At 36.9% G+C, this 23,203-nt stretch overlaps 1 protein-coding gene across 1 annotated transcript in view; it reads right to left on the bottom strand.

Annotated features, from left to right (window-relative positions):
• LOC134537278 (transmembrane protease serine 9-like) overlaps window positions 1-21,191 on the bottom strand; it is a 30,800-nt gene extending 9,609 nt beyond the window's left edge. The window contains exons 1-9 of the mRNA XM_063377551.1: window positions 21,103-21,191; window positions 20,191-20,353; window positions 18,708-18,879; window positions 17,277-17,443; window positions 15,548-15,640; window positions 14,073-14,212; window positions 13,720-13,878; window positions 896-991; window positions 484-586 (exon numbers count right to left, since the gene is read on the bottom strand). Coding sequence (XP_063233621.1) covers window positions 484-586; window positions 896-991; window positions 13,720-13,878; window positions 14,073-14,212; window positions 15,548-15,640; window positions 17,277-17,443; window positions 18,708-18,879; window positions 20,191-20,353; window positions 21,103-21,147 — 1,138 coding nt within the window. The 5' untranslated portion in view covers window positions 21,148-21,191. The remainder of the gene's footprint in view (window positions 1-483; window positions 587-895; window positions 992-13,719; window positions 13,879-14,072; window positions 14,213-15,547; window positions 15,641-17,276; window positions 17,444-18,707; window positions 18,880-20,190; window positions 20,354-21,102) is intronic.
• Window positions 21,192-23,203: the final 2,012 nt, after the last annotated feature.

Genomic DNA, 23,203 nt, shown 5'->3' with positions numbered 1-23,203 from the left:
TTCACATTATACAACTGAGTGCAACTCTGCGACTTCAGCCCCTGGCCCTTAGTGTTTTTTATGTCCCTTTGTATTCCTGAAAATATTTATATTTTTAACACCTATCCTAACCTTTTCTCATTCGAAACAAGAACACCGTTATTAAACGAAATGTAAAACTAAATAATACTATTTCGATTCTACAAATGTGTTCTTTATTTTAAAGTAAAATAAATAATTACAACTCAAAAAATAATACGTTAGAAACATGGAATAACTCCCTTTGTCAACATTGAAATGCAGAGAGCACCCAGCGTTCAGTTAATCTCACCGTAGAGACACTTGTCTGCCTACATATATACGTTGAAAAAGCATTTTTTTTTTAAAAAACTTTTCAATCAGAATATTTCGGACATTTTTTTTTTTTTTTTTTTTTTCGCAAGAGCACATTTGTGTTTCGTGAGCTGGTGAACATTGTTCCAACTGGTGTCTGCGTCGGCTCACCAGGCTGTGGGTTCGTCTCGATGTAGTTGGTTTCGGGCGCCGCTGGAGCAACATCCCAGTTGTGGACAGACTGCAGTTCAGCCAGGCTGACAGCGGACTTGGCCTGCACACACGACAAACCCCAAAGTCACAACTGCCACAAATCGTGTTTATTAAAGCGCTTTTACTTATGATTGATATTAAAAATACTCTGTAAGGAATTGAGCTGTGATTATAATATTTAATTAAAACTAGGGACTTTGAAATTCTGTTTTCCTTGCGCTGGTGATTTTTTTTTTCTTTCCACCACTGCCTCTATCTACGAAATCATTGGTTTAGCGGCAATTATCTGAACAACCTTAGTATATTACTGTCATTTCAAATCGCAAAAACATATAAGGTACTTTTAATACGAATCGTCTGATTTTACTACCTGAGTAGCCGCTGCGAAGAAAACCAATGCTACGAAGATCTTCATGACTCCAATGGAATAAGAGAATACGACTGTTCCCTTCTCTGGTCCGGATATTTATAAGCCACCCAGGTGGATCCCCATCTGGGACTAGCCTTCGTTATATTTTGAAGAACCTATTGAATAATGCGTAGCAATATAAATAGATATGAGTAGGTACTTGAAGCATTGTGCGCGTTTATTATCTCCTGTGGTATTTCGAAACAAATCAATTTTACCTTTCTTTAGTCTATCACAAAATCAGTTCAAGTTATGATAAACTTGAATGGGTTATTTCCACGTGTTCAAAAATATTATTTTAAGTTACCGACTGTTAAAAATACTTCCTTAAAAAATATTTCAACCTTTTACCTTTGACAAATCAATTTTCAATAAAGAAATATTTGCAGGGTATTTATCTTATAGGAGTGTTTCAAAACACCTTTGAAAATGTGATACCCAAATAGAAATATTTGTTTTTGAATTGATAACAAACTAACATCATACAACTTTAGTTGTGAAGAGGGAGCGACTTAAAACTTCCTTACATAAAATCTTTTTAGGATTGAGACGTGGCATTCCTGTGGGGATAAGACCGTCGAGTGCAATCACACCGCAGATTGTCTTGCACGCGTCGGAGGCTTGCAGTCAGTTGCCGGCAGGATGTGGAAGAAATAGTACGGCCTTCTCTCAGAGACATCGTCGAATCTCGAGCTCCGTGGCTTTCCTCTCCCTGCATGGCACCCAGTTAACCATCCCCCAGCCCACTCATCTGTATCCATGAAAGTAGTATAGGATAGCCGGTCCGAGCCCAGGCTTAAGGCTTGAGGATTGAGGATTGTCGGCGGCCATATTGGATTCTGACGTCACAGCGGCCATCTTGGATGACACCGACCTTAAGATTTTGTAAAATTTCCCAAATTGACAAAAATTCCTAAATTTGCCTAAATTTCCAGTTTTTTGGGAAAACATTTTCGCCAAAAAATCTCAAAAAATTAAAAAATTAAAAAATATATATATCCTTATTTCTAGGGGAAAATTCATGTTTAGAGGAAACATATCCCGTTTTATTGCTTGAAAATTCAAAAATTAGGAATTCGAAATTAGGAATAACCAGAATTCCGCAAAGAGTCTTAAAGACCGCATCTACAAACTTCCAATAAGCCTCTGGTGGGTAGCATTCACCTTAACCTTGACAGTAAACTTCAAATTCTTTAATTTTTAACCAAAAAATTACGAATTATTTTTATAAAATATAAAAAAACTTACTTCAAATTTTTAGTTTCTTAATTTATTTCGGTTCTCAGTTCGTTTCCCGGAGAGAGTAACCATGTAAGTTATTAATAAAAAAAATTAAATCTTAGTTACAATTTAATTAAATTAGAAAAATCCTTGCTTATATCGCACCCACCATCTTGGATTCTGGAACGTTGCACATTTTATTACTGCCGTCATCTTGAAAATCCGTAAATATTAAGATATAAATTCGGGAAAAAATTTAAAATTATCAAAAAAGTAATTAATTAACATTTTAATAAAAATATTCCGCTATCTTAGATTATGACAATACAACTACAATATTTAAAATCCATATTTTTATGCTAGGAAATCAAGAAAATTTTAAAATTTATAAAAAATAATTAAAACTTGAATTAAAACAACCCGCCATCTTGCATTAGGATGTAACGGCCACCATATTGAAAATCCGTAATTATTATCCTAATTTTTTGGAATAAATTTGAAAATTTACTAATCAAATTTTAATGAAATATTATTTAAAAAAGCAATTACGTCATGAAGTCTTCAGGTTGAACCTGGTGAGGACAAAATAAAAGGGTGACATATCCTTCCTCTACGGAAGCCACCGACAGACTAACCTTCCACCACTAATGCCAAGATATATGTATCGCCAGCTAGTATGATGTCACGCAGGGCCGGCGCGTCCATACAGGCGAACTAGGCCACCGCCTAGGGCGCCAAGTAGCTGGGGGCGGCGCAGCACGACACATAACAGCTGATATAATATGTTTAACGATTATTGAAACTAGATTAAAGTGGATTTTTTAACGGTTTGGAATGTTTATATTGATATAAGTAATTATTTAAAGTCCACGGTGACCTGTTTATGATTTGTAATAAGTAAAAGAAAAAAAACACAAGCCTGCTTACATTTGATTGTTGACAAAATCTTAGGCTTACGTGATGTATTTTGAGGCAAGTAAAATTTTTTTTGGGGTGTCCTGTGGGGGGGGGGGGGGGGCATTAAGGTTTTTCGCCTAGGGCGCCAATTTACCTTGCACCGGCCCTGATGTCACGTCCGCCATCTTGTTTTCATCTGCTAAAGACCACTATCTTGTTTTCGTCTGCTGGAGGCCACTACCCTTGTTTTTCGTCTGCTAGAGTATACTACTGTAGGGCCGCGACGTCTTGGCGTGTCGTTTTGCGGGGAAGCGGGGAAGAGTAAATGAGAGGGGAAGCAGCTGCGCGCGCACATCAGCCGCTATGCGGTTCATAGCAAAAACATCAGGCGCCACGCTCTCAGTATGAAGTGAGCAATGGAGCCCGACGCAGGACATTCAAGATACAATAAAGTAATACATAGTGGGGAGAGGGTAATTATAAGTAGTGTAATCCAGTGCTGTGATGAAGAAGCTGCCAACAAATGTCTGCTAGTACCTCTTGCAAAAGCAACCGAAAGAGCTGCGCGATACACAGGTATAAGCCAAAGATCAGTTTCGCGCATCCGAAAACACAACAGAGAGACGCCAAATAAAAAACAAACAACACCAGGCAAAAAAAGGTAATTATAACTTTAAATAATTATACTTACATTATAAGTTTTTTAACGTGTTCCCCGTAATTTAACCCGCGGTTTGTTTGTTTTGCATTTGGCAATTTTCCAGACTTTCTGCACCGCTTGTTAGAATATTTGTTAGCTACAGGTGTAGCCGATATTGCTACACATTATATTGCATTATATTACATGATATTATATTACATTATATTACATTACATACATTATACATAGATACATATACATTATATATATTGCATTATATATTTTATTATATATATATGATTTTATGATATATATTAATGTATATAATATTAATATATTATTTATTTACAATTTATATGTTTATATTTACATATATATTACACTTCTTTATTTGACCGTGAAACAGCCTCTCATGTGTAATTATTCATTTCAGGCCAAAAAAAACTGGGAAACATTTGTTGTCAGTTGATGACTTTGATAGAAGAGTGATCAGAGACACTATCCACGAATTTTATGCAGTAAAAAAAGTGGTTCCCACAACAAGGAAACTACTGCCAGTTTTGAAAGAAAAAATCGGATGGAGTTGGGGAAAGACATCGCTGCGTAAAATACTGAAAGAAATGGGTTTTGTGTGGAGAAGAAGCCAAAATAAGCGAATGCTTCTTCTCGAAAGATCTGACGTTGTTGCTTGGCGATCACGGTACCTGACTCAGATGAAACAGTGCAGGGATGCTGGGAAGAAGATATTTTACATGGATGAATCTTGGGTTGACACTAATTTAACCTTTCAGAAATGTTGGCAAAAGAAAGGTGACGTTGAAGGTGTAATGGCAACAGGAAGTGCAGCGCACAGACTGATAGTTGTAAGCATTGGTTCTAGGCAAGGCTTCCTTCCCGGAGCCTCTCTTGTTTATAAAGCAGGCACAACAACAGGAGACTACCACGGCCAGATGAACTCTGGAAACTTTGAAAAATGGATTACGGAAAAAGTGATTCCAAATTTGCCACCGGCTTCAGTCTTGGTTATGGATAATGCTCCATACCATTGCAAGCAGGAAGACAAACCGCCATCCAAGTACGACAGTAAATGTGCAATGATAGCTTGGTTGCAGAGAAAAGGTATAGAATGTGACGATAAAATGCGGAAAACAACACTTGCCGAACTGGTTGAAAAACATCGACCAAGAGAAAAACGTTTCAGAGTAGACAGGTTAGCTGAGCTACATGGTCATCGTGTAATTCGTCTGCCTCCCTATAATTGTGAATTAAATGCTATTGAGCTCGCGTGGGCCAAAATGAAGCGTTTAATTCGTGAGAACAATACTTCTGGCGAACTTTCGTTGCAAGCGTTGCAGTCGCAAACCACCAGGGCCTTAGATTCCATCACAAGCACCGACTGGGAAGGTTACTGTCAACACGTGGTCAGTAAAGAGGATGAGTATTGGAAAAAGGACTGTGTCATGGAGGATGTATTGGAAGGTTTTATAATAAATGTGTGTAATGACAGCGATGACACTGCATCTGAAAATAGTGACGCAACTACTGACAGTAGTGATGAATCTGTTCTTGCTGTCCCATTGTGACATTCATGTACATGCTGCTAGTCAAAACTGTTTATTTCAGATTCTCTAAACGGCATCTGTGTTTTCGTACCATGTGCCTCTCTGCCTGAGGACGGGAGCAGATAGCAGTTCCCGAAACGTCGCTTGTTTCTGTTTTATAAAACTGTTGTGTTTGTTTCGTCTTTTGTTTTGTCGTGTTTTTGTCTCGTTTTGACTGTTGTGCTGAATTTTTTGGGTTCAATATTTTTGTGCTGTCATCATTTGTGGGTTTTTTTTCGTTCTCTTCTGTTTTTGGAAAACTATTGTGTTTGTTTCGTCTTTTCGTTTTGCTGTGTTTTTGTCTCGTTTCAACTGTTGTGCTGAATTTTTTGGGTTCGGTATTTTTGTGCTGTCATCATTTGTGGGGTTTTTTTCGTTCTGTTAGTCCATTTTTCTTTGTTTTTCTTTGTTTGTTGACCATATTCGTGTTGTGGAGTACTGTGTGGTGTTTATATCCTGACAACAGCAATTTTTTGCTTAATTTGTGTTTTTGTCATTTGTGTTTTGTAGTTTTCTTCTACAGACATACATGTGCTTAGCAATGGCATATGTCCAAAAGCTTACATCAAGTCATGCACTCCCATCGCACAAATCTTTCAAATATAATGGCCAAAATTCATACTTTTATGTTTGAGAGAGTTCTATTAATCTAAATACAAATGTTTTAAAACATATTTGTCAAAAAAGGTGTTTCTTTCAGAGTACTTCGGCTTTGTCTGCTAGGATACGCTGTAACTATTATATTATGTTACTATTGTGTTATGATAGTGTTATTTTTTTGTTTTAATACTATTGTTGCCAAACAATGTTACTATTATCGTGTTTTTAATGTTAACATTATTTAACACTGCTGTCATTCATCTTAACTTAATTCTCTACAGGCTGCTAAAAAGTGTTATAATAGCATGTCATTCGTGTTATTTTTTGAGTCAAAGTACTAAACGTTTTGTCAGTAGGATTGTACATGAAAAGAATATACGTTTATCTATGGGTCAATGTTTTATAAAATACTCGAGGATGGTTTGATAGATATATGGTTTTCGGCCCCCTCTAAATTACTAATATGGTTCTTTCAGAGTGCTGTTATGGAAAAAAAATACCAACCGAGTGCATAAAAGTGGTAAGGTTCTTGACGTGCGTGAAAGTGTCATGTCGATCGTCTTCACGTTTCAGCCAAACTAAATGGAAAAGAAAGCATCAGCGAGGGAGTTACCTGATGCAAGTCTTAATTAATTATGTTTCCTACAGCAACCCACAATTACAAATTTAGTTCTTAATGTACTACAACTATGTATATTTCCAGCCCAGATTAAGCTAATCATTTATTTTAATTTATATTTCTTCGTTCTATTTATATATTTTATTATTTGAAAACTCTTTGGATTTAATACGTAGGTATATCTATGTACCTAATTGAAACTATGACTAAAACGAACGTTTGAGACGGGCAATTGCAAGGACCCCTCTAGGAACAATTGAAATTTAAACGGTAAATTGCTAATTTGACACCGTGTTTATAAACGTAAAATGTTATTACTATATGATTTTATTTTGAATTTAATGTGAGATTTTGTGTTCCGCGCTATTGTTGCGCGCGGGATTGATGTGTTTTATTTAAAATAATATAACTATCATTAGTTCTTGGCCAATCAGGAGAAGTATTTTTAATGTGGCACGCATTGTTAAATTACTTAAATTAAGAAGGTTTTTAAGAAGTATGTAATGGCCTATTAATGAATGGACACGTATCAGACATCGTCGGAAATTTATCCTGAAAAATAGCAAATTAGAATTAGGCATCCGCACTAAAGGATGAAAGGAACTGATTGTTTAAGTGTCAGTGTATAGTAATAGGGCTTTATCCAAAAGGATAAAGATACTAGGAGTGTATAAATACGTGAGTAAGAAATGACTGTGTCTGTTACTCCATTTCGTTAGTACGAAGCACGTATCACATCCATACTTAGTTATTATGCGGCCTAATTTCAAGGAAAACATTGAGAAACTGAAATATTGTTAAATTAACTACGTGAATCTAATTTGGCACTCTATTTTAACACACAACTGTAATTACCCAGTGGTCTGGGAGAGAGAGCATCAAAGCTTTACCAACTTAAATTACTTTGATCTAGCCGAGGTAAAACTTATGTAAATCATAATTATATACTGAATCTGTGTATAAGATTTCGAACCCGAACATAAGAAACACTTCATTATTTAATAAATGTGCGCATCGTCACTCCAGACATTTTCCAATATATACGTGTTCTGCAGTGCCAACAATTGTTATGATTTTGAAAGGAATAAATATTTTTACTTTTTGATATAAACCTGAGATACTTTGACTTTCATTAATAAATAATTAAAATTACCATTGTGTTTTTATGATATTGTAATCTACTTATTGCCAACTGTATCCCTACCTATAAATGTATGTGTATACCTATCTATGTGTCAATACAAGTAAATGGCATAGCCGTTAAAGTAACTGCACAATATAAACTGATTAATAACTGAGAGACCTAGTAGGTAGGGTACGTACATTAACATTAAAGTATTGTATAGCTATGTTTAACTATGTTTAACTAAGCTGCCCAGTCGAGCAAATAGTGCACTACCTTTAAATAATAAATTACCGTAAAGCATTATCGCATCTCTGTATCATTAAGATCTGCGCTGTGTTGCACCGTACGTGAGATTGTTCTCGACCAATGTTTTCGGAACGGCATGAAGACTTCCAGGCCGTTGCTATCTGCGGAGCAGACAAGGCGGGACGTGTCGATTACAAGGTCGCTGAGCTCTAGGGAGTCGACCCGCCAAGACGTCGCGGCCCTACAGTACAACCATGTTAGTTTAATTCTTGCCCGTTAGAATGCAGTAATGGTTTATTGCCAGCGTGTCCGCCATATTGCGCACCATCTTCGAAATTTGTAATAATATAGCTATAAATTAGAGAAAAAAATATAAATATAGTCAAAAAAATTAATTAATTGATTGGATCGATTACAATGATTGGTTGGATCCTTGCTCCATCCAAAAAAAAATACATATTCTAGGTAAGAAAAAATATAAATTTAAATAAATATGTAAAAATGTCCTAAAAGAGGCTTAAATTACTCTAATACCATAACCGATGTGCCCGCAATCTTGAAAATTCAAAAATATTAACCTAGAAATTAAAAAATTCCTAAATTAATCAAAAAATTAATTATTAAAATAACGATTGTCAAAAATGGAAGCACAATCACCGAGAAGGAAGCAAATTTGGAAGCGCAATCAAAAAATGAAGCACAATAAAAAAGAAAGCACAATCGGAAGCACATTTGTCAAAGTGGAAACACAATCAACGAAAAGGAAGCACAATAGGAAGCACAATCAACGAAAAGGGACCACAATTGAATGCACAATAAACGAAAAGGAAGCACATTTGGAAGCTCAATCAAAAAAAGTAAGATGTATTACGAGAACTTAGTTTTAGTTAGAAATAAGATTGCAAGAAATATAGCTATACATTTTTGAAATCTTTATAATTCAGTTATTTTCCAATATTATACACATGCAAGTTAAACAAGTGATTATCGTATGTAGCCGGTTTCCTTTAGTTCATTAAGTATGGAGGCTACTTCATCGATGTGCGAATAGTTTCCTGCACGAGTCGATGCCACCAACAGTGGATCAACAGGCGATCAACCAATATGTTAGGATCTCCCCATGACATATAATCAATCTCTTCTGCCATCGTCATCTTCCTGGAATATCTGATATTAATACCTGTAAAGATCACTATATCAAGTGTTCATCGTAAGCTTGATCAGAATAATTTATTTTATCACGCCGTTTCCATCGTTTCGGTGTCTCAGGCCTTCATGACAGCTTTAGATCTTGCCAGCTTTAGGTGTTTCATCACAGTTGTGTACATTGTAACCAAATGTAGATGGAGCATAATGCGGCCAGGTGGAAACACATGCATCCAGGTAAGCCAAATGAAAGCCGGTGGAGCAAAAATGCAGTTGGAGAAATTGGAGGAATATTCAAATATGATTTGTAAATATTCTTTACCTTAAATTCGTACAAAATAACCTAGATCAGTAAAAAAAATTAACATTAAATAAAGGAAAATAATCCTTGTTTTGACTCTCGTATTATTCCAGTCGCTGCTTGTATATAAGTGGAGGCCAGGCGGCACTGATCTCATTTTATTACTGACTACCTCGATTTAAGGGTAGTCTAGTTGCATCGTCTGACATGTAAGACTTATATTATTTCAAAACTCGTTGGTATCTTAACCATTTTTAACGCATATCTTTGAGGATGTTGTACCATTGACGGTGCAGATCCTGCCGACGTTGATGCCAAAAAATATGCATAACTTGATTTAATGTGTTCCATCACAACCGACATTGCCAAAGGAAACATTTATGCATCTGTGTCACCTGCGTAATAAACTAGATCATCTAGGTGAAATTATCGACAATGGCTATTAAAGGTACAATAGCCTCTACCCAAAAATGTGGACACGAGAAGAGAGAATGTGCTTAAGAATCTAACTCGTAAAACGTTTGGCTGTAAAAAATTGCAATTTTGTTTGTGATTTTTTGAATAATAATTACGAAATTTTAATATGCTGTACGGGATTTTATTAAAAATGGAATGGGGAAAGGTTTTAGAATACAAAGCTTGTGGAAGGTTGCAAGATAGTATAAGATATGCCAAAATTCAAAATGGCGAAATCCAATATGAAGGATTTCACTATGGCGAACATGACGTCATCCATTCAAGGTCAAATGTCCCCAGCGGCTTAATGACGGCTTTTCGATGAGGAATTTAAACCGCTTTGGGGGATTTTCACTCTTTTAAAGGAAAACAAATTTTAAGGCATTACGATTTTCAAATTTTTCAAATATAATGGAAAATTTTCACTTGTAAATGGTAAATTTGAAATTAAATATTTGTTCACATTTTGTGTTGAGTTTGCTTCCTGAACTCCGGGGGAAAAATTGTCATTTTGGCGAATTTTGGCTCGATTTAGGCAATTTTTTAGTTCAATTTAGGCAACTTTTGGACCATTGTTAAAATTTACATTTAAGGTTAAGGTCGAGGTTATCCAAGATGGTCGCCGTGACGTCGTAATCCAAGGCAGCTGACACCGGCACTGACACCACGCTTCGACTCCAGGCGCCGGAAATACATTCATGTACTACTGATAAAGGTCTTAAGTATCGGGGAATATGTTTTTACGTTCTCTGTAAGTGAAAAAGTTTTAATCGTTAGTGCTTTACCACAGTACAAATCCGAAACCGTCACTTTAAGTAAATTCTAAAATGTCATGATGTTGGTTGCAAATCATTTATTTGGAAAAGTATTACAGTTAAAGCTAAGACTGTTGAATTTAATATCATTCTTTTAAAATACTGCATTATTTTTCATAACTATGTTCTTAAAAAACTACAACTAATATTATGTTTTAATTATTATTACTCATTTCAATACATTGACACATTTTGTAAGGAATAGATATATGAGAAATTCGCTTTAATTTAATGGTGCCAGGATAAACTCCATAAACATTTATTTGTCTGTAAACTGCTACTAAAATTTACTTTCATTCGTAATTACGTGTTGTGCAGCCAATTAGTATTTTTGGCATAATTCTAAATTTAAATTTTTTAATATATTCTGTTGCCGGTAATTTTATTTTCTTGCTGCAAGAACTTAAACTTGTTCCTCCTCCTGTACACTCCATTTTATCTTTATCAGTCCTCTCTCCCCAATCCTTCCCAGTATATGATTTTTCCTACCATTTAATGACCCAGTATTGGCTATCGTTTCATTTCCGCCTTGGCGCACTTACGTCGCCTGAAATTCGCCTCCGAGCCGTGACAATAACTGCTATGTCCTGCAAGCTCTCAGGGCAGGCTGTTTATAAGACCTCGCCTGACGTGAGCACTCCATGACTTGATCTCGAGTCAGTTTCACCAACGTCCAGTCACGCCTCCGGGCTCAGTAGAGCTTCGTTCCCACTGTCACCGCAGTTTACACCCACCCCGCTCCTCCAAGTTTTCCTGGGAACACGGTCCAGAGCACTGACCGGCCACTTACCCTGGCCAGGGTCGGCCTGTCCCAAGGCCACGACTCCAGTCCCAAAAAGTACATGCTTATGCACTCTAGTGGCAGTGTTGCTAATCATCACTTCCCCTGGGTGTTTGAATGCCCACTAAACGCCTGCCCTCTGGCGTCTCCCGCAACAACCAGTACCCCGTGGTTTCTTCCCAGGCTACCAGAGCGCTGGCCTGGTCCGCTCCATAAGCCCCATGCTTTAGCAGTCGCCTCGTGTGAGTCGACCTCTACTTAGTTCAGACACACTTCAGTAGATCGCGATGACACCGGCCAGTACCACCAACTTCTAGATATCGAAGTCAGTATTTCTCGACAAGCACCTCGGTAATCTTCGGAACCTTTCGGTCCGGACGCCGAAGTTTCCCCCTTTCTTTTGATTGACTTCGCCTTTTAATTAAGTGTCGCTGCTGCCCCAAATTTACTGCGCGCCGCGACTACACCGTATATTCGGCTTCAAGACGTCACTACGTTTTTTTAAGATGTAATCAGCTAAGCCAGGGATATGATTCCCACAACTTTAGTGATTAGCATTTAGTCAGTCCATGTATATCTAACTCATAGGAGTAGTCATGTTTTGTTAATCATAATTTATTATTTTTTTTTAATCACGGAAACGTCCGCGACAACCGCGGGTTCGCGAGCTCCGCACCCGGGCTGATCCTGGAATCCATCTCCCTGTATGGTGAGTTATGACAACCTTCATTCTCCGAGCATCATCGTGATTAGAAGGCATTTTCTGCCTATTTTTCCATCTTTCTATGAACCAGTCCTGATCATATGCGTTTCGGATCTGTTCACAGACAGTGTCCAAGGACACGTCCAAGTTTCCATTGACCAGATCAGTTTCGAAGGGCCAGATGCTGATCTGACCACTCCACCCTCGAGCCCTTCCTCCATCAATGAGGGCGACAAAGGCGCCTGGACGCCTCGTTAGCAGTATAACTTTGGCCAGCCATAGTCAAACTTCCAGTTCTTCAGTTTTTTAAATCTTCAGAATAACATTAAGCCACAATGTTGAAAGGATCTCAACATCATAAACAATTTTATTCAGGACTTCAATCACTCCAAGTGTGATTATTGTAAAAGGAACTTAACCAGTTTAATGCTGCGAATTTAATCTAAATTGTGTTAATAATCAATGAAATTTTCTATTAAGGGCTGGCCCATTCTTTTGAGAATGTAATTTTAAATCCATGTTATTTATATGTATGTATGTCAATCAATTTATAAAATATCATCTTACTGTGAAAATAATCAAATGTAAAATAAAAACAGAGCAAATAATATCTAGATAAAATCATTATTTTGCCTTCTGAAACTAAAAGATCCACTAGTTACCCCAGTCATCAAGAAAGAGTGAAGTGTGACAAAGTAATAACAGAATTTTGGTGTACTCTGTTATGACTGAGTAGTGTAACAGTGTGATTAGATCATTTCTAATTATAAATCTCGTTATTTGGTTGTTTTTTTCTTGGCCTTCATAAAGTGTCAAAACCAGGGGCTACTCAATGAAATTTTTTTTTGGTGGGCCCGAACTGTACCACAGGGGCGTATGCACAGTTTTGGGAGCTCGGGCCCTACCGTGGGGGGAGGGGGTTTGACCCCACATTAGAATGTGGTCCGGGGATTTTTTTAAATTCATTTCAAAGTGGTAAGTTTTGTGGCTTTCTGAAGGTCATTTATTTCTCATTGAAAATTCAATATGTATAATATATTAATCATAAGAATTATTACAACTACATTATTGTATGTGAACAAAGCACACTTTAATACCTGTATAAAGGTCACAAAATTAACTGTTAGGATTAAGCTTGTGTTAATATAAGGTAAGTATTATAACACGACCATTAAGTTAATGTAAAATTGTTACCACTCTGCAGGCGAATGTATAGTTTCATTTCATTGCAATTGCAGACGATTACAGTTTGAAATGAAAATCAGATTTACTTTTTTTTGAATAATTTCAAAATAAAATTAACGTTTTATATGAATTGTGTAATTTTTTTTTTGCCAAAAGTATTATTTCCCATTTTCAATTTTTTAATTTGTTGGGTAGCCCAAGGCGTACCCATTCACATTCACAGCCGTCACTGGTACAAACTGCCCATTATCCAGTGAAAACGTTAATTGTGTGGTCTCCAGTGATTATTCGTGTGATTAATTGTGCGGTGATGAAATAAACACAGAACTAGCAACATTTTTGTAACAAAAAGATTTTATTTATTTATTTATTTATTTATTTTGCAGTTGATTTAAATTAATGGTTTGCGGTCGCAAACGCTCGCGTCCCGAGGGTAAGAAGCTCAGACGGCGACGCCGCTGTGAGACGAGATCCAGGCGAGGAAGCTGGTTATGCGGGCGTACACGGCCGGGTGGTTAGGCAGGCAGTTGGTGACGCCGAAGGACACGGCTCCCACCAGCGTGTAGCCGCTGCCCTCGTGGACCACCAGTGGACCGCCGCTGTCGCCCTGCCGGACGACAAACAGGGTGAGCGCTCCCACACACCAGTAGGCCCTATCGTTCAACTGGAGAACACTGACACGTTTAATGTGTGTGTGTGTATGTGGCACACAGTGTGAGCCAGCGATGGAGAATGTCCGTGGAATGGCCCTCAAACAGGTCTGAGCCTGTCCGGCGCAGTTCGCCGGATGACGTCACTCACGTTGCAAGGGCTCCTCCCGTTGGAGCCGAGGCTGCAGATGTTGGACGCCGTGACCCTGTTGCCCCAGGTGCGCGCGCACACGGCGTTCGTGATGATCTCCACGTTGGCGTACTGCAGGACCGACGCCACCGCGTTGTTGCCTGCGAAAGGAGCGAGCGGACGTGTGAAAGAGGATAGAAGATGGGTGCGCGTACTTATGCGCGCGCGTTGGAAGTTATACTCACTTGGCCTGATAATAAACTGATGAGTAGCTGAGTTCTATCTCTCCTCCCCCCCCCCCCCACCAATTCCACCTAACACCGCCGCGTCATGGAATCTCCCATTCCGTCATCAGTCTGACATTAACGCGAGTCGCGACGGTCGTTTACCGTTTAGCCTACAGCAGGACTTCAAAACATGTGCCAAAACTGAAGATCCCACCAAGTGTGAATTTCGTAGAGTAAAGCGCTTTTTAAATGAGAAAAAATAATTTCACCCTTTATAAATTTTCGGACAAATAACCGAGATTTTATGATGTGATGAATGAAGATACATTTCGAAAATTGTGCTTTAGGTTTAATGGTGAGCGAACGAATATTCACTTTGAAGAACTCTCAGACCGACATGCAGTTGTGCTTAATAAACTCAAATCAAGGATTGAGGGGAAAAATTCAACAGGATAGATGTTTTAGTATGGATGTCAAGAATAAGGACCTTAATGACCGATTCAACAACTTGACGATAACTAACTATGCATAAGGCATAGAAAATCTGGTGATACGCTATGACATATAATTAAATTTGTATAGCGACTACATATAAAAATATCTAATATGTAATAACTAATAAGTGTTGTACAATAAGATTTGTTTCGTTGTCGTGAATAAAAATATCCAGAAAAACAAATGTACTTTACTTCTAGAATGGCCCTGGTAAGCAGATACACCATCAGCTGAATGTTCCTACGCATATAATAATGATGATCGGGCAGGCTTTTTTGCATCCCCCAAAGATTATGATGGCGCGAAGGTGTGACTAGGGCAGAATTTCACTGTGAGGAGTTGAAGAGACAAAACAACGTCAGTCCTGAACTTTGGAATAAAATTTTCCACAAGTAAAGAATACCCGACCCGGTCAGGAAAATAATCCGGAAACACTTATTCCCGGGTCAGATGTTATAAATAAACATAAAAATTAATTATATTTTTTGTTTGACTGCTTAATGTATGATAGTTTGATACACTTCAATTTTTAACAATTCCTTGACTGCGCAGAAAATTTACACCCATGTCTCAACTGGGACATCGAACTGTGCTACGAAGGTAAGCAGTGAGTGACAGCAGGGAGTGACGATCAGGGGGGGTGGTATTGTAAGTATATTTATTTACTTTAGTCTATATATGTGAATGATAATGGTGGGTATGTAGGTAGTGTGATAAGAATCTTTGGTGGGTGAGCAGGTGTAGACATATGCACTTTAGATGTACACAACTCACCGCTGTTTACGCGCCCGAAGCCGCTGACTGTGGCAGCTGACCCAGCGAATGTGTTTCCAGCGTTGTGGGGCAGCTTGACGACATTGATGTGGTCTGCAACAGTACGTGGGGATGTCGAGATGCCACAGGTTCACTCGAACCGACAATTACTTAGAACAGGGGAATAGCGTAACCTGGAGGTCATATGATTACATGAAATGCACTGAAATAATATCATGGTTGAAGAAACTAAATTATGTACCCAAAACTATCCCAGGCTATTAGCTTAATATAGGTACAACAATAAGCTGGGTCAGAGGTACCGTGTAACTCTCCCTGCAACATAAGGAACACTTTATAAACTACTAACGGAAGTACCCGGTGAAATCCACTCTTTGCGCTTCGTGTTATTATAATTTGAAATTTATATATTGCATATTTTATGTCATAATAGTAAGATCCGAAAGTGAATAGAAAAATGTAATAGCCGTAGCCAGGACACGAAGAAAGTACATATCAACAATAACCGTTTCCAGAAGGTTAATAAAGTATCGACAAAACAAAAGCGAAATTTATCTTAGAAGTACCTAAATTCTGCGTTGAGGTGCTTGGTAAAGAAGGATGGTTGCGTTTTCTTCGAAACCTCATGTAGACAGTGACCTTATTCTTATTTCTAGTGTGGAAAATTGCATCAAGCTTGGATCAAAACTGTACATTTGTATAAGAAACAAACAAACCGACAAACCTACAAACAATTAGAAAATCTTCTTTATGCATATAGGTTACACGCGGAAATTTCGCTGATACATTTGGGCCGACATTAGACGGCAAAAATGCATACCAACATTTCGTTATTTTTATTATTGTAGTAAAATTCTTTCAAAGTTGCTATCTTTAACTGTGGGTAGTAATACAGTGGCCGAATAAAGTTAATCCACTTAAAAGAATAAGTGGTTCCGCAGTAATAAATCACCCAAAATAAAAGCAGGCTTGGTTATTTATACATGGGGCTATGCAAATGTAAATGAATCCAAATTAATGTGCTACATTTCCTGGTATCTAACCACAATACATATTTCTTCTCATTATATTATCGTATTCTAAACATATTTTACTATGGCCACTGTGTCTGATTTGACTTACCATCCGCCTCTCACCAAGGAATTATCCGCAAGTAGGTCTTTGCTTATGTTTGTGAGTTTTATTCGGAGTATACCCTTTTAACCCCACTCATACATTCCTTGAGTGTTTCATCGTCATCTCGTAGGGTCTCAGCAGAATCATTCAAGTCGTGTCATCTGGATACTGGTTCTCTAAACCTTGCTGACTCTGCTATCATCAATCCTGGGATTGCTCATTATATTTTCTGCTCAGCTTCCTCCTAATCATCTTCTACTAAATTATCAAAAATATTCTTGAAGGAGAAGGTTTGGACATGGGTAACTTTAGGATCTGCTAAATACCTGATGAATTGTGTGACATCAAATCTTTTTTTAATACCTTCCACACTGCGCATCTTACGATATTATGCCAACATAAAAAGTCTATGAGAATGCTCGGTATTCCCGACCAAGCTGAAATATAACACCTGACAAAATATTCAGAGCATATGACTAAAGAAAGAAAAGAATAGCTATGAATTCCTGACCATGCCACCAGAATTTTGTACCATTTGAATAGGATGGGAGGATGCATTTTGGAACTGCAGCGACCTCTTAAATATTGTTACTCTGTGCCGTGAAGCACTCACTGTTGAGAGCGACTGCTGAAGCCAGATGAATCAGGCCGATGTCGTTGACATGGGTGTTGTCGTTGTAGTTGGCATGAATGATCGCCTGGCGCGCACTCTCCGTCACGGACCCAGCTTGGGCCGCGGTCCGGCTAGTCGCACCCAGAGTGATGCGGTAGCTGTTTATTCTGTGGAAGATAAACAAATAAATTAATTAATTAATGCGTCACATCTTGCTTAAATATAGATTATAAGAAAATATGTTTGGGAGATGATGAGATAATGGAATATTGGATGAAGAATCGGTGGAGGGAATGTTCCTCCGATGATTCGGCGGGCAGCTCCCGCAAAAAATTAAAGATAATTTTTGGTTTCCAAGAAAAGAATTGTTTGCAAAGCTATAATTTACACGGATTGATTAGAATGTATCACGAGGAGTGAGGCATGTGGTTTTATTTGTCTCAATATAGGAAACCTCACCATGTCTGGACACCGAAAGAATTGACATATCAAGAGCTCTTTCCTATCTTGGGTGGGTGATGTTGGTGCATGGCCATTCTAAGTTGGTGGAGCATTCTGTCTGGTTTACTGCGTTTACAATAGGTATTCTTGCCTGCTGACTAGTCACTTCCTGTATTCCTTCTTGCTTACGTTCCCTGCCAAGTAAAACCCACCGGCTTCGAGAATCCAACCCAGATTGCCTTGATGGGCGTAGAGACGTGCGTAATCAAATGTAGAAATATTATTTTAGTTCCTATATTTATTTGGTGTTGTAGATGAAAGCGACTCCATTGAATATGGAATAGCACACTTTAAATGAAACTAATAATACTTCAAAAAATCAGTAGAATTTCATCAAAAATTTGTTTGGTTTGCTCCCTTTAGCGTGGTGCACTATATCTAAAATTTATTTTACAAAGAAAAAATTTGGTTATATTTGTCAGTATGCATCTATATATATATATATGTACAAAAATAAAATTAAAAATTTATTTGTCTGTAAAATTTATTAATCTAATAGTTTACCTAAAGAAGTCAATTGGTTTCCTAAAATGATACAAATGGAGTAAAGAAAAATGTTGTAGTTTTGACATAAATAAATTAAACATTACAAAGCAATTTTCTTGTAGCCCTACTTTAAAGTACACTTCTAAAAAACTTTTTGCAACACTCGGTTATATTGTAAGCATGACACTTACGATTTCTAGATTTCTGGCTTTCTTTTGATTAGGTGTGTACATTAAAGTATGAGTTCTGGGGTGATAAAATGTTTACTTTCGCTTACAGTTCGCAGTTCACTGTTTGTCACAGTCTTGTACAGAAATCAAAGCAGTGCAAATAATTCTTGAGTGGTTTTATTTTGGTTGCTAATTTTTAAAAATAATTCCATGTAGAATGTAGGTAACTATTTAACCGTGGGTTCGAACAATTGTTGCGATCAATGGAGCTCACCCGACCATGCAGTGGGCGGCCGTGAGGACCCACTGGTTGGAGATGAGCGAACCCCCGCACAGGCCGGATCCTCCCAGGATCAGCAGCGCCTGCCAGGGGAACTGACCCAGGGCAGCGGATGAACCGGCGATGATGCGGTCCGCAGGCTCCACGAACACCTTCCCGGCATCCTCTGCGCACACGTCACAGTCGCAACGTCACAGCACATGATCGGTACATATTGAGATAAAACAAGCAGATAATGAACATTCTTCCACAGTTTACAAGGTAGTAGAAATCTAACCTTGGTAACAATTACAGAATCAGGATGTGTCTATGCACTCCTAACTACTTAGATACTGCATGAAGCTGATTTCCATCAATCTCAGCTATGTTTGTGTGACAGCTTAAAAATTAGCTGGAGAGTAATGTTCGCATAATGGCAATACAGTTAAATTATTTCATTGCATGGTAGTGACAGTGTTTATTGGTGTAATTCTAATTCACAATTATTAAAAAACATTGATGTTGGTGAAACACCATTTCCACAATATTTTCGGTGTTGCAGTATGGTAATTTTGAGGTAAAAAGTTACCTAAACTACATCACAGCATGCATTCTTATGACAGTTTTTAACTCCATGAATAGATGAAACCCAAAGGTGCATGAAACCAAACCATGCTCTGCTACCAATCCTATCCCATGTCCTTTCTCTTGATTGATTACTATTCCATTATCAGATATTTATATGCATTTTGGCCACTGTTTTAACTTATATTTCATTTCGGTTAACAGTATATAATCAGATGTTTTGGGCAATGGATACATATACCTAAATAAAAAATTGTTATTCCAATGGATCATAATTTATTCCATATTCAAATCAGGATTCTTTTTACTTTCATCAGGAAAAAATCTACAAGTCTTGCTGGGCAGCACTGCTCCCATATTGAGTTCCTATATGGATAGTGAGTACAGAAATCTGGTTATGCGACTATATTTTTTTGACAATTCATAACCACTCTCAGTTGCTACTACATTTTGTTGAAATGGTTCTGGATATGAAAGTAAAATACATTATTTCCAGTATAAACCATATTGCGCTGGCTAGGTGGAAATACAATTTAACTGTTCCTACAACACATGGAAACATTAAAAATTATTATTTATATTGTTTTTTACAGACTCTTATGTTAGTAATAAAGTGCTCGGCCACTGCTACCTTCCTAATCTCTCACAGAACTGTTAAATTGTCCTTTCCCTGCTCATTTTTTCAACATTATAGTTTCAATATTATTTTTATCTCTAAAAAATGTCTGGTTTATTTGAAAACTATGGCATAAAACTTGTGCCATTAGTCAATAAGGGGGTTTGTTTAATGTGTTAAGGATATACAGACTAATACCAATGCAAATACTCTACATTGACTGAACAGTGACTTCCAATTGTGTCGATATCGAGCCCAAGTGTGTGTGTCACTGGCACGTCTCACGCCTTCTCTCACCAGGTTGCGGGACTGTCCCCAGCACGAGTCCAGTGGTGTTCTCTGGAGTGTCGGCCTCGGCGGCGGCGTAGATGGCCTCCCACTCCTCCGCGGTGTGGCGGGGGTTCGGGGTCACGTACTTGTGGACGAACTGCAGGTCTGACAAGTCCGCCACGGACTTGGCCTGCACGCAGAAAAGAATTGGAATATGTTTAGTGATTGTTGTTTACACCCCAGAATACTAAGTGTAAGTAAAATGTTACCCTTGCAAAAAAAAAAAGGTCTTGTCGTCTAAGTTTAAGGGGAAGATATAAAATAAAACAAAAAATCTTCGTTTGAACAAAGTTTTAGGTCAATAACAATTTATAGTTCTTCTTTACAAAAAAAATTGTTTTCTTAAAGTATAGTATGAATGAAGTAGAATTCCTTAAAGTGTTTGCAGGATTTCACGGCCATTGTCTGAAGTAGCTTAGCTTTTGGGTTGTAGCTCACGGCTACAACCCAGAAGCCAAGCTACTTTAGAATGCCTTAAGTTATTAGTGGCTTCCTGCTACAAATATATTTTCCCCTGCGGATCATTTAATATGAAATTTATTTTTAGGTATGACCACAACTGTAATATCACTATCAATAGATAATATTCAATGGTCTTATAAAATATCTTAATTCATGATATTTGCTTTACCGCTAGTATTGGGCCCTAGAGTTTCCGTAGATATCATGATATCCATGTAACCATAACTTTCCTATTTTGGATCTAAGTGGTAGATACTATGCAGTAAATGCACTATCTTAAAGTGTTAACACTGCATACTTAATTTTTTAAATTAACAATTGTCAATAATTTAAAATATTTGTAACCCACAAAAGTCATAACTTAACCTATGAAATTCAAGAAATATAAAATTTAAAAGAATTCCGTTTTCTAGTTACCTGGGCAGCCGCCAGAAAGAGCACCGCTACCACCAGAACCTTCATGATTGCAGAGAAGTGAGAGAGTCATACTCTGCCTAAACTGCGAATCCTTTTATACGCCAAACATCCTTCATGATGCAATCTGTGGCATTTGGAGAATCAGCCATTGAGAGTGCTTTACAAAAGGTACAGATAACTGTACTTCATATTTTTTTATTTACTTAATCTGTTATCATGATTTACATTTCGAAATAAAAGATTGATATAGCAGGTCTTATAGAATAATATCAGTAATTAATTGTTCGCTTGAGATTTCATCATGTGAATATTAACAAAGAGGTACTTCGTGAGGGAGTGAGACTCGTCGATAGCTAACAAGTCTTCATCTTCAAACACTATTCGCCTTTCGCTAGTATTTTTACATTTTCGAAACAATTTAATCACAATAACTATAAAAATTTAAAATTTTATGGTTACATATAGTAAAACCGAGTTTTATTGCAGTTTTATTAATAAATGTAAAACAAATAACTTATTAGTAATATATTGCCGAAGTTTGTTTTGATCGTTTTAATAAAAGGAATATGAACGTTGCAGAAGCTAAAACTATGTATTAACTTATCATAAATTATAGTTAATGAAAAAAATTACAATGAGAATTCGTGAATTCTTTACAAAATTTAGTGCAGTTGACAAATGTAGAAAGAGTGTGAAGAAAAAAAAGAATGTTTTGAGGGTTGACGAGTATCCAACTTATGACAAAAGGCAATAGGTGTTATAAAATGTATTGTGTACTGGTTTAATGCACAACGCGAGTTTGTTAATGTGTTGTACATGCATGATAAGGCTCATTAATTTCATCCGGCGGCTTCGCTCAGAACTTATTAATGACTTAACTGCAATACATTACTACACACTATATTGAACGAGTTTATATGGTCAGAAAAAAAAGCTTGTAAGTTTTGAGCACTCGATACTTACAAGCAGGTAATATATTACTAGTATTCCATTGTAAAATCATACAATACCCAAAACTATCAAAACCAATTTCAATGTTGGCTCATGTAACTTAGTTATCGTGACTGGAAAGGGTAATTCCAAATGGAACAAATGTGTGTTTAATTAAAAATGGAAACACTTATTGGATAAGAAAGAAATTGTAGTGTATTTTATAATTAAATAATTATGCCAATTTTATTTTTATTTAACCGCTTGATTAGATTTATAGTTAAATTATAATTATTACAAAAACTCTTCGACCACTTAAGGGTTAAATTTATAAATATGATAAAAAAAGTAGCTGGTAAAATGTTTTATTATTTTTGTTGATGCCAAAATTACACCTACCACTCGATAAGCTACGGAGATATGATACACCATTATAAAACTAATACAAAACGTTTAAATTACAAAAAATTTGACAACACACGTTACTCGTCATGTAATTACCTGTTTCTAGTCTTTTTTATAATTTAATTATCACTTTAAAGTTTTCAAAAATACAATTTCCGGAAAGGTTAAAAATTAGTTGGATTTGTGCTTATGTTTATTATTAGGTAGATTTCGAAGAAAGACTACTTATTGTAGTCGTTACTATAGTATGAAATTAGGAAAAATTTTATATAGTTTTTTGTTTCATGGTCCATATAGGTACCCTAAAACCATTGTCAACTCAAAAGTGTGTGTATGTCTATATACATATATATACATATAACTTTATGGAAACGAAAACTGCACGAAAAGTTTGCAAGAATCATTTCCAAATTGATACATAAAATAAGTAATGGAAATTCTCGGTCAAGAACGTTAATGGGCAAAAATAAACCAAAGGGGTAGAAATGGGGAAGGTTCTGTGAAAAACAGAAAAATCGCTATTACTGACAATTACTAATATCGCATCAATTTGAACTTATTATAACTCATAGGAGTAATATAAAAAAATTACTAAATACATTTTTGGCAGGATCAACAATAATTTCAAGGGGTGAAACATTACAAGGGTTCGAGGACAAAATTTGATAATTCCTTTTGTAGCCACACAATCGAATCCATTCAAATTGTCTGTAATTCTTATAATTTTTATTCAAAACTTTTGCCTGGATCATTTTTTGATAAAACT

Source organism: Bacillus rossius, chromosome 12 (assembly GCF_032445375.1).
Source record: "Bacillus rossius redtenbacheri isolate Brsri chromosome 12, Brsri_v3, whole genome shotgun sequence".
Lineage (NCBI taxonomy): Eukaryota > Metazoa > Arthropoda > Insecta > Phasmatodea > Bacillidae > Bacillus > Bacillus rossius.
Note: the sequence above shows the minus strand (reverse complement) of the source record. Positions and strands in the feature narration are given on the sequence as shown.